The sequence below is a fragment of the Clupea harengus genome, chromosome 20 (assembly GCF_900700415.2).
Source record: "Clupea harengus chromosome 20, Ch_v2.0.2, whole genome shotgun sequence".
In the NCBI taxonomy this organism is placed as follows: Eukaryota; Metazoa; Chordata; class Actinopteri; order Clupeiformes; family Clupeidae; genus Clupea; species Clupea harengus.
Genome location: NC_045171.1, coordinates 13,358,334 through 13,370,992, shown reverse-complemented (window position 1 = coordinate 13,370,992; position 12,659 = coordinate 13,358,334). Strand labels below are relative to the sequence as shown.

At 45.9% G+C, this 12,659-nt stretch overlaps 1 protein-coding gene across 3 annotated transcripts in view; it reads left to right on the top strand.

Annotated features, from left to right (window-relative positions):
• kcnc1a (potassium voltage-gated channel, Shaw-related subfamily, member 1a) overlaps positions 1 to 11,077 on the top strand; it is a 67,241-nt gene extending 56,164 nt beyond the window's left edge. Inside the window, exons 3-5 of one of the 3 annotated variants that reach the window (XR_004165956.2) lie at positions 3,113 to 3,295; positions 10,486 to 10,871; positions 11,061 to 11,077. Coding sequence is in view for 2 of the 3 variants with exons in the window: in XM_012819443.3 (XP_012674897.1) it covers positions 3,113 to 3,295; positions 4,262 to 4,386 (308 nt within the window). In the remaining variant the exon portion in view is untranslated. Of the gene's footprint in view, positions 1 to 3,112; positions 3,296 to 4,261; positions 4,595 to 8,592; positions 9,891 to 10,485; positions 10,872 to 11,060 lie in introns of those variants that run through there. The other 2 variants (XM_031586942.2, XM_012819443.3) reach the window with 2 other exon arrangements.
• The last annotated feature ends 1,582 nt before the right edge of the window (positions 11,078 to 12,659 follow it).

Below are 12,659 nucleotides of genomic sequence, written 5' to 3'. Positions count from 1 at the left end.
CACACCACGGGGTTGGTGTCCACACGGGAGACGCCAAACAGTGTGGAGTTCTGACCAGAGCTGACAGCAGCCCAGAAGTGACTCGGATCCGGCCCGGTTTCCGGCTCGGTTTCAGCCCAGTTCCTGTCTGGTTCTGGCCCAGCTGGGATGTTTGGGACGTTGGGTCCAGACAGAGAACACAAATATCTATTTGGAATTGAAGTGGAGTACCAGGCCATTGAGCACTATCTGCTCTCAGTAGACTGGGTCAATGTTAATGCACTTGGCAGGAGAGGGAGTCATTCTGGGTGTGATGTTAAAAGTGTTCACCCTTAGATTTATAGCCCTGTACAGTGAAACAGTAGTCAATTACCATTTTGGATTTTTTTAAATGATATGCTCAGGAATCCCAAGCTTTTAAAAAAATAGGTGTCTTAAAAGGTACAGTGGGACTCGGTAGGACTACAGATTTAGACTTCACATCTACACTGACATCCACAGCCTTTTGATATGCTGACTTATCGTCATATCTCTAGAAGGTTTTTGTTTCTAGAAATGCTTTCAAGCAGAAATACAGAGTCCGTTTGTGAAACACATCCGTGATCGCTTGTCCGATATCAGAAGCATCGTACCTTTGAAGAAGTGCTGTTTCAAAAGGAGTGCAGCTCAAAGCCGAGGCAATCAACTCTGCTTCTCCCCATGACTTCACGCACAGACAGGTGACGCTAAAAATAGAGTTCGCCCAAACGTTACGCAAGGCCGAAAAACTCCTACGTTAGAGAGATACAGCACGCATTGTGTCTTTAAACTCTTTCTCCCTCTGTTTCTTTCTCTCTTTCTCTCTCTTCCTCACTCAGTCTTCTTTTTTTTTAAAGATTTATTTTGGGCTTTTTGTGCCTTTAATCGATAGTGCAGTGAAGAGTGGGACAGGAAATGAGAGGGAGAAGAGCTGGGAAGTGGACAGGAGAAATGACATCGGGCCGGATTCGAACCCGTGTCCTCCATGGGCGTCAAGCCCGAATGTGGTCGGGGCTACTGCTTGCGCCACAGTGCCCCCCTCACTCAGTCTTCTTGTTTGAAATGAGGGGAATGAGTAGGTTTCAGGACTCTTGTGTAGGGATGGCAGACACACTTAAAAACACACGTGAGCTCACTAGAGGAGCGAGCAGGAGTCAGATGGAGCACAGGGTCTGCCTTTGAGATCATGGAAAATGGAGTGCAGTGGAATGGATCAGAGCACTCCTACTCCTGTGGTGCCATTGGCAAGCTTCTTCTTTCTTTCTTTCCTTCTTTCTTTCTCTATCTGTCTGTCTCTCTTTTTCCTCTCTGGCCCTGATCCTCTTTTCCTACCTTATTTATCTTTCCCAGCTTTCCTTCTCTATCCACTCCACTCTTTCCGTGTCCCCCTTTCCTATTCTCTCCCTGTCTCTCCTTCTCTCTCTCTCTCTCTCTTCCTGTCTCCCCCCCCCCCCCCTGTGCGCAGTGAAGCATAGCTTCCCCTGAGAGACAGTAAGAGCGGGAGCCAGGGATCACACAGGTGAACAGATGCTTCTCTGTGTGCTGTTGCCTGCCACTGCGTGTGTGTGTGTGTGTGTGTGTGTGTGTGTGTGTGTGTGTGTGTGTGTGTGTGTGTGTGTGTGTGTGTGTGTGTGTGTGTGTGTGTGTGTGAGCTAGACACAGACAGAAGTATAGGAACACAACCTGGAAAAACTCTTTTGCATTCTCTGGCATCTCTGGCAGAATTCTGTGAGGACTACTGTAGAGTGTTCAGAGTGTTCAGAGTGTTAAGAGTGTTCAGAGTGTTAAGAGTGTGAAGAGTGTGAAGAGTGTTAAGTGTGTTCGGAGTGTTATGTTTTTGTCCAACAACCTGACCTTAACTGTGCTTAATGTCCAAGCTCGAGCCCCATATCTAGTCCTCTGGTATTTGGGTTGGATTCATGTGTTCTGTCATAGCATCTCTCTGCTTTGATAGCAGGTGTGTGTTAATATGGAGACCACACACAATCAATAATCTGCTCCATGCCCCCCCTCTGTTTTACTGCACTCTGGGCACCACTCAACATAAGCAATCACACCTCATAGTCCTGTTCAATGCCCCAGCGCATGGCTGCCTGTTTACTTTGCCTGTCCCATGCATTTGTTTCTGTTTATGTCATTTGTTTGTCTGATTGATCAATCTTTTTTTTTTTTACCTGAATGTGGATGTAAATGCCATAGATGTGTGTCAAACAGTTAGAAAGCTTGGGGAAGCATGCAGGGGTGTCTGAGGTAAAGCTCAGTGGTGAGAGGGAGATGTCAGATGGGGGGGGGGGGTGGTTGTGGCCGGGGCTGCCCAGATGTTTTCTGGGGGAACTGGGGGAGCACTGGAGATCTTGTGAGGCCGTCTGTAAGACAGAAAACTAGTAAAGCCTTATAATACTGGTTACTGGCCTTATAATACTGGCATACTGGTTTATGAAATGTATATTAAGTTTGATAATGTGTTATAGATATGCTATAAACACTTAATTAATACACTGGTGTTGCATTATGAAAACACAGCTATGGAGGTCAGACTGATCTGCCTGTGAGTGTCTGGAGTGTAACAGCATAGTCATGGGGTGCAAAGGTTGATCTGCTACCGGAGGTCGTCATGGGGACGACCTCTACCACTGGGGTACGGACGGGAAAGATGGAGGGAGAGGGGAACATGATGATGCCTGAGTCCAGAGAGGACGTGGCACCAAGCCATGGCCACATCTGATTCAGCTGCTGTTTAGTCTTCCAGGAAAACCACCTCAGGTTAGATGAGTGTGCCAGCTGTTATACATATATATATACATATATGCCCCCACATGTATATATTTAAAACAGGAAAAACTAATAGAAGCAGCAGATTATTAGGAAATACAGGTGTATGGTTTGCTGGTTATGAATAAACGATTCTACAAATCTGTTAAAATTCACTGACAATTCCTCCTCCACTCCAGTAGGGGCGCTGTCCTGATCCAAATCCTCCCATTCTTCCTTCCCTTTTCCTGCCCTATCTCCTGGGTAGCATGCTGGTTTGTGACCACCCCCCCCCCCCCCCCCATCTCACTTCCCCCCGCCCCCCTTGCTGGGCTCGTTCTCACCTGTGCTTGTGTGTTTGAAGATTCCAAAGTGAACGGAGACGCGGCCAAGGCAGCACTGGCCAATGAGGATTGCCCCCACATAGACCAGGCCATCTCCCCCGAGGACGGCCGGGTGTTCAGCCCCTGCGACTCGGGCGGGGAACCCTGTTTTCTGCTCAACATGGGTCCCCGAGCCACCCACATCACCAAACGGGTCAGGAAGGGTACGTAAACAACACAACAAACAACAAACACCTGACAGACACCAGCAGCATCTCTGGGCTTAGGCCAAGGTTGTACACACTCAGAAAAACACACACAATGACATGAAAGACCGTACAAATCCACCCATGAACACACACACACAAACACACACACATGCAAGAAATGCATTCCACACAACACACACACATGAATGAATCTAAAGTTTTTGAAAGCACACAGACAGAGGATAGTCACCCCAGACAGACAGCTACTGTTCCTACTGCTTCTCACTGACTCCAAACTGAAACTATCCTTTCCAAATTACACGTCCCTAATCAGTTTACATACATTAGAGTCCATTAACATCTTTAGAAACACACACACACACACACACACACACACTTTTAGTGCACTCACACTGAGACTAATATCCACTCCTTTACGTCCCAAACCATCTACTTCCTCCACATTGTTTAATTCTTTCTTTCTTTATCACACCATCACCACTGCATCTGCCCAGATTCTGACGGACTCTGGCCCACCTCTGGTTCTGATCTGGCCCAGAGTCAGGTGTATCTGGACGATCATGACAGCACTAAAGACACACACGTCAGCAAGCCTGCTGGGCTCACATTAACTAAAAGACAACACAATAACACCCACCAACCCTAATCTTCCCTCTTTTCCTGTTTTTCCTTTGTCGTCCGTTCGTTCGTTTTCTTTGTTATTTCTCCTACCTCCTCCACCCTTCATTGTCTCTCTCTCTCTCTCTCTCTCTCTCTCTCTCTCCTCTCCTTCTCCCTCTCTCTCTCCCTCTGTCTCCATGTGTGTGTGTGTGTGTGTGTGTTTCTCTTCTCCTCTCCTACCTCCACCCTCCGTTGTCTCTCCTCGATCTCTCTCTCTTTCCCTCTCTCTGTTTCTCTCACTCCATCACTCCTCCCTCCATCCTCTTGGTGCCCTGTCTGCGTGCCGCTCGCTGCCGGCAGGCACTCTGGCGGTGAGGTCCGTGTCGGAGCCTGTGCCCACCTCGGTGGCGCCTCAGGGCTACCCTCTGCTGCTGCTGGGCTGGGCCAACAGCCAAGAGGATGGCCATGCCACACTAACAACCTGACAGCCTCCGCACCACTGCCCACACACCTCATCCATCTATAACCACCATCACGTCATAGCCACCATCCCGCACCGCAGTCACAGCACCGCCGCGTAACCATGACAGCAGAGGGCGCTCATCACCGCTATGCAGTTAGAACACACAAATACATTCACAGACGCACCAGATACAACCACACACACAGGCAGACACACACACACACGCAGACACACACTTACATAGCTTACATATGCAGTCACACACATCCGCATGCACGCACGCACACACACACACATACACAACAGAATCTACTGGTGAATGGATGGCCGTCTCATCAGAGAAATGCATCCCAACCACAACTGCTTTCGCCCAGCTGTCACTCAATTGCATCCAGACTATATCAAGGCATTATATTGGTCTGAATCAGTGTCCTATTAAAGATCATTTTACTGACACCTGCACTTCATTCACCTCAGTCCAGAAAATGTATCTGAAGAGACAGGAAGAACACCATGAAGACTCCCAGGGATTACATTCCCACGATGAGTTTAGTGAGTGTCAGTTGGGCACATATCTAAGAGCTGAGCAGCTGAGCTACAGGATAGGGCCCTCAATCCTGCCAACAATCATGTTTGGTCAAAGACCTATTCGACACGAACACACACAGACACACGCACACACACGAACACACACAAACACACACAAACACACACACACACACACACACTCACAGGTTTAGTACACTAGAGAGTTCAAGAGTCCCTGTCTCTGTGTCATGTGTGTCAGTCTGGGTCAGTGTGAGCATGCTCTGTTTACCTCTGGCTGAGCCGTAGCACGGATTCGGCTCACATCCGACTCACACCTGGCCCTCATCTGGCCCACATCTGGCCCAGTGTCAGTACATGTGTGAGGTAGCTCTCACTCTCTCTCACCCCCTCTGTCGTCCAGCCTTAGTGTGACATTTGACTCTTTTATTTGGACAGATAAATACTAATTACAGTACCAACACAGCATCCAAATATTAACAAAGAGCCGGTTCTGCTACACAAGACAATGCTCATATTGTTTACATTACATTTACATTTAGTCATTTAGCAGACGCTTTTGTCCAAAGCGACGTACAAGGGAGACGTATTGTGCAGTTATGTAAATATATATTAAGGGTAGTGGTGACATCGCTTCTTCCACGCGCACACACACACACACACACACACACACACACACACACACACATACACACTTGTCCACATATCTCTTTGCCAAGTAGACAATCAAGCAAAACACACTTTAACTGACACTCTAACCGACAACCAGTCAGGGACACATTGGGACGCTTGATGTAATGTCCTATCTGTTTTTCGATGTCAATGTGTATTTGCAGTGTGTGTTGTTATAAATATTTTTGTGAGCTTCATTATACACAGGTCTAAGTGTGTGTGTGTTCCTTTTTGGTGTGATTATCAGTGTGAATATTAGTGTGTGTGTGTGTGTGTGTGCGTGTTTGTATGTTTATAGATGTGGGTTTGTGTGTGAGTGATGTGCACTTAAGTATGCACCTGTATGTTTGTGAGCATTGTTTGTGTGTGTTTGTGAGTGTTCATATGTGTACGTATGTGTGTTTACGTTTACTTATGTGTGTGTGTCTGAGTGAGTGTGTGTGTGTGTGTATACGCTCTGCTGCTAATGTACAATGTGAATCTTTTCTCTGTTGCTCTTTTGTGTGTGCATGTGTTGGCCCTGTGCGCTGGTCTGCCTGCATGCCTGAGTCCTGCTCTGTGTCAGATGAGACTACAGGTGGCAGAGGAAGTGCATGTAACCGTCAAGTCAACCAATCAGAATCAAATCCACTGGGTCATCATCCAATCAGACAGAAGCAGAGAGTGAGGGTCATCATACAATCAGACAGAACGAGAGAGTCATCATCCAATCAGACAGAGAGAGAGAGAGAGAGAGTCGTCGTCCAATCAGACAGACAGAGAGACAGTCATCAGACACCTCTAAAAATAGCATCCCTCTCTCACATTGTTATCACAGGAGGCAGCTCTCCTCCTCTCACCAAGCTATTTTCTGAGTGGCTAATCATACCCAGGGGGAATATCACAGAGCTCTCCCTGTGGCTCTGATCTTCACTCACGGAGGCCAACCGGAGGGTAGGACTCACAGTCAGCCTCTGCTTTAATTAGAGCATGTGACTCAAGCGCTCCACTCATACCCTGAGCTGGAGCCATGCTAGCACTGCAGATAACGCCAGTGTTGATATGGTCCAGATGTTGCACCAGTTCAGGCTGGCTTTGCCAAAATCTCATCAGAGATGTTCATGGGGACCTCATCGGTTCCCATGGTAATTTGTTAATGAGTGCTCTGATGACGCAGCTCAAAGGGATGTTCTATAGAAGGGATATTCTTTCACTCATGTCCACCCAGTTAAAAATAATTTGCAAGGAATGAAACTTTTGCCACTTTTGTGTTTTGAGGCTTTTAGTAAATTCACACCTCAACACCAAAACTTTCTATGTCGAGATTTCAATAATCATGAAAGAATCTTAACAGAACAGCTTCTCATGCACTTCCTCTCTCAGCGACCTTTGACCTCTGACATCAACAGGCTCCTTGACCCCTGAACCCTCTTTGTGCATGTCTATGGGAAAACTCTAACCACGCAAGCCGCATGAGACGTCAATCTCTATATCTGGCCTACAATGTCTTGCCAGCAAACACCTAAAAACAAACAACAAACAAATGAAAAAAATGAAAACAAAAGCAAAAAAGGTGAAGAGAAAGATTAAGAGATGACCTGTGCAGCTGACAGTGGTTTCCATGGCTGCGCTGTGACTCCTCTCTTCCCACCACCAAACCAAGGTTGCCAAGGCTACCCAAAGTCCCGAAGCCTTGGCGCCCTCGCCTGCCGGGACAGAACCGTGCCTGAGGCGGGGTCGGCGTCTGCTGGATCCAAGAGTCCACCAGGTCTCCGGCACCGGCCTTGCTCACCCATCCTCTCCATTCTCTAGAGAATGGACCAATGGCAGCAGCCGGCCATGTCTCGCTATAGCTCCTCTCTCTCTGTCAATCACGGCGAACCCCGCCCTCTCTGCTGCGTCCTGTCCCTGTTCTATGTTGCGCAGGTCTGTCTCCATGTTCTGTCCGCTGGAGTCTCCAATGTGCTCGTTTTTCTGACCTGCTTTTTTCTGTCTTTCTTCCTCCCTTATTCTTTTTTTAAATCTCTGTGACTTTCTCTGTGTCTGCTTGTTTCTCGTTCCCGCAAGATCCTCCACAAAGATAGCAGACAGCAACAAAGGTCAGGGATAGATACAGCTGGAGAATGACCCCCAAAGCAGACCCGAGGGACACTGCAGATAACCCAGTAACCACGATTCCCTTAAGTGCATACGCAATTGTCCCCTGACAGTTACACAACTGAGTGTGATAGGCAAGATGATCGACCAGTACACACATCCTGTAGGAAACACGATTCTATCTCAAAATCATTTACATTAGCGCAAACGCTTGGTCCCTTAAGCTATTCCCTTGCCATCCTGCAGTCCTGCAGTCAATTCTTTGTGCTTAGCTCTGAAGTCACGCTCTTCCCATCACTCAAACCTCTGACATACTGCACACACATTCAGCCTCTACTCACAAAGGCTCCAATGCCGTCCTGAACTCAGCGCCGTCCTCAAGTCTTGTCTGAGTGTCCTACCCTGTGGCGAGACTAGAGACAATCCTTTTCATACTTTTTTTTGTACTCTTTTCCTGTCGTTTTTTTTATGTGACTGAGTTTTCTCTCTGTTCTCAACTGCTGACTTTTTGGGCAACTGTCTTGTCCCCTTGCTCTGAGTTCTGTGCTGACCTGTCCAGACGAAATCCTTCTCTCTCCCCCCCACCACCTCCCAACTTCTTGAATGAGTTCTGACTGTGTCCTCTCAGACGGACTGTCCCCGTTCCGTCTGGAAGAGTTGTGAGACTGTCCTTCTTCTCATCGCTCTGCTCCCCTCTGACACAACTGTCATCTTCTCTTTCTCCTGCTGTCCTTTCTTTGCACCTCTCTTTACTCTGTCTCTCCCTGTCTCTGGATTGTGGAAGGAACCAAACGCTTTACTCATTTGTGAGGTTTTCTATCTCTGTTTCGACACTCGCTCTCCTCTCTATTGTCCTGCTGTGTTTTGTGAAGACACTTTGATGGTTTGGGGGGGGGGAAAAACAAAATGTCCTCTGTGCTCCCCTATACCACAGATCCATGTAAAGAGGACACTGTTTTGGTTCAGTATATGCAGACTGAAGTTCTAAGGGTGACCTGAAGAGTGTGTGTGTGTTTGTGTGTGTGTACCATCCCCTGGCGCACACACACACAGGACCGGCTCTCGAGACCTTCCTCCGTTGTTCTGTTGCACAACAACAACCATCGCGGAGCTTTCTGGAATCGGAGATCACCGCCTGAGAGAGCGAGAACGATGAGACGTAGGGAGGACTATCACTGATTACATTGACCCTCAAAGGACGAGACGTGTATCGTTTTCTTGAAACACACGTGAACTGCGATGAAAGATTTGGTTTCCTGTTTTTCTTTAGTTCCCTCATCATCAGAATGGAATTTAAAAGACAACGTGTGTTGTCAGGGGAACGATGATGACATAAAAAACAAAAACAATTCCAGAGATGCTACAGCTTCTACAGGATGTGACATCAGGAGATGAGTGGTGTTATTAAGCATCAACAAGAATTGCTCAAAGATACTAATGATATGACCAACAATATCAGCAGAGAAGACTGTAGAAGACTCTTATCTTTTTCTTTAGCATGAGTTGTATAGCATGGTATAATACAAAAACTGAAAAAACAGCTGGTATGCCTATCTGTACGAAAATTATATTTTCTTTCACGAGCCCTTTGCATACATTTATGTAGCCATATAATTAAGATGTTCAATGAAGGTGTAATTTCTTCATGTCTCCTCATATCATGTTTGTGCTCACGGACTTGGCAGCTTGGGTCATATTGACCATCATGCACGCGACACACGGGGATTATGTAATATTCGAGGAGGAAACATTTTAGCAAGATCTCTGTTTTAACGACAATTTTTTTTTTTTCTTGTTTCTGTTGGCATGCTCGAGCTACTGGATCTTCATGAGAAAATCAGACAGGCTAAATTAGTTGATATATTTTTTGGGTATATGCTATGGTTATTGGTGATCCTACGTGAACCTACATATTTCACATTATTACGTATAGAATTTTATCAGTGTTATTTTTTGAAGAAAAAGAATTATGAAAAAAAGGACAAAAAATGGCATCCGTGGGTAAAGGAGGGACTCTCCTCACCCTATCTGTCCCCTTTCTGAGCATTTGAAAAAAAAAGTATTTTGAAAAATGATGAAAAAAACAGATATGTATATTTACATTATAAGAGCATTGTATGCAATTGGGAGGGGGGTTTTAATGCATGCACAATGTTATGCAAATAAGTCAATAGATAAACCAGAACAAGACAACAATTCTAGCATGAAATAAATTTTGTATGAAACCTGTCAGTAGAAGTTACTTTTTTCGTTATTGACTGAATTAACTGAATGCTATTTTATTTCATTTTTTTCTTGTTTCTCTCCTGGTTTATTTCATACTGTTCCTTACCATGACCGTATGTACAAAGGTCAATGGGAAGGGTCCTTAATATGTCATAGAAAGGAGTGAAAAAGAGAAAAAGTGCATCCTTTTTGACAGAAACAGCATGGCCAAGTTGCACTAGTCAGCATGGTAATGACAAACCCTTCCATTAACATCTCAACGGCCCTGAACCCTGCAAAAAAAAAGCAAGCACGCATGAACATGAACACCTAAAACATATTAACCCTTTCCTGGACGGTGTATAACTGCATTATACACGATGAGCCGAGGTCAGATGCATTTGCTGAAGCATGGGTCATGCATGGTAAAAGACTGCAGGTTTTTACCATGACTGGCGAGCTAGCCGAGGCTATTAACCCGGATCTGAACGTGTAACTTCCTCTTCCTCCCTCTGCACCCTCCGAGCTCCCTCCGCCATATCCCCCCCCCCCGCAAGCCTCCGCCTGCCCCAGGGCACTCTGGGTAATAATGGCTCTTTTTTCTTCTCTTCCATGTCTGTAGCGTCGGCCCGTCCAGCCCCAGATGCGGAGTCTGTGTGTGTCATGAACCGTGGTGTCCCCACCACGCTGTGCATGGCCAACAGCCCCTTCGCCCCCTCCTCATAACCCTTGCAGCCTATCTGCCAAACAGAGGGGGGACAGTGCCCCCCAAACACACTTCCACAGTGCCCCCCCTCCAATCTTTGCCAACCACAGGAAAAAGGGGTTCACTTGGACTTCTTATCACTACCAATGGCCTGTCGTGTATCAGCGACAGTTCCCAGCCCTTTCTCATGTCTTCCGGAAGATTCCTTTGCTGTCCTGCTTTGTCTGTGGCTTCTCTTACAACTGAATGCTCTGTCTGTAAAGTATGTGATGGAACCAGTTGGAAAGTGAATGTGTGTGTGTGTGCAGGAGTGCTTGTGTGTGTGTGTGTGTGTGTGTGTGTGTGTGTGTGTGTGTGTGTGTGTGTGTGTGTGTGTGTGTGTGTGTGTGTGTGTGTGTGTGAGAGAGAGAGAGAGAGAGAGAGATGATCTGTTTGTATGTATTTTTCTGTGCATGGATGTTTCCATATAAACTCAATATATGTATGCCTAGGTGTGTGTGTGTGTGTGTGTGTGGGTGTGGGTGTGTGTGGGTGGGTGTGTATGTATGTGCATGGGTGTTTTTATATAAACTCTGCATATGTATTCCTAGGTGTGTATGCTAGTATTGTGTTCTATGTGCTTTTTGTCTTCTGCCTGTGCTCTCTGTTTTAACCCCTAAGAGGAATGCCTGCCCTGTTAGTGCCCTGACCTAGTGAAGCCCCCAAACAACAGCGTGTTCTGGGGCAGATTTGGCTCCGGTATGGCTCAGATCTGGCCCTCGTCTGGCCCTCGTCTGGCCCTTGTCTGGTCCTCGTCTGGCACAGGCTCCACTATACTGTATGTCCACACTTGTGTTGCTTCCTGCTGCCTGTTTGATTACGACGATCAGTCCCTTTACTTTGAGAAGGAGTGACACCGGAGTGAGTTTTTTTAGTGCCCTTACTGTCACCGCATCTTAGTTGCCTTTCTGCTGTGTTTGCACCTTATGCCTGTCCTACTCCTTTTAGCTAAACTGAGCCTTTTGTAGCAGTTCACCTTTTGCTTTAAGAACCTTTCGATCTTCAAACATATTTTCCCCCATTTAAGAGATGTAGGAAGTCTATTTTCACTTCCGAATGATATATGCCAAGTTGAACTTATACACCAGCATGTAATATGGTAGTATTAATTAAACAATTATGGTATTTTAAATCTTAGACTTAAAATAATATCTTGAAAGTGTTATTGTGTGTTTGAAGACACCACTTCCGTGCTTCAACTAATGTGTAATCTTTTGTTATTATTGCACATTTAGACAAGATTATATATCCAAAACAATGCTTGCTAATCAGCACCTTTGTTCCATAGCTTACAATTCATAGGTTCACAACTTTTCCCTTCCTGCCTGAAAGGTTCTGCTGCAGATCTAAACTTGAGTTCTGCACATTTCTGAATCCTTCAAAGTTGAAAATAGCAGAAAGAAAGAAAGAAAGACAAAAGAGGGGAAAGAAAAAAGGCTCCTATTTAAGCCCGAACTCATCCTAAGAAGTATCAGTAAAATGGATCCTTATAAATAATTGGATTCCCACTGGATTAGCCCAGTCTCATTTTAAAGCAGACACACACACATACACACACACACACACACACACACACACACACACACACACACACACACACACACACACACACACACACACACACACACACACACACACACACACACACACACACAAACAAACACACACACACACACACACACACACAGACATACACACTTACAGAGAGAGATGTGCTTTCACAGAGGCTTCATAAGCCTCATGAGCTTTAAGTCCAACATGACTGTGTGATGAATGTGATTCAGGGGTTTAATGTACTGATTTAATTTGTGTTAATCCTCCATCCCAAAGCTGCTGTGCCTGTCATCTATACGTTATGATCGCAGCAGTGATTCCAGTCATTGTGGCTATGAGATAATCAAAGTTCTTTATCAGATTCTTTATTTTAATACATGCAAATATCCAAGTGGAGATAATGCCGATATGTGTTACTTCCTATCCCATTCAAAAGTCTTGCCAATGATGTGATGTATTTGCTTTTCTATTCTCCCATGTGTGCACTGATTGGCCTT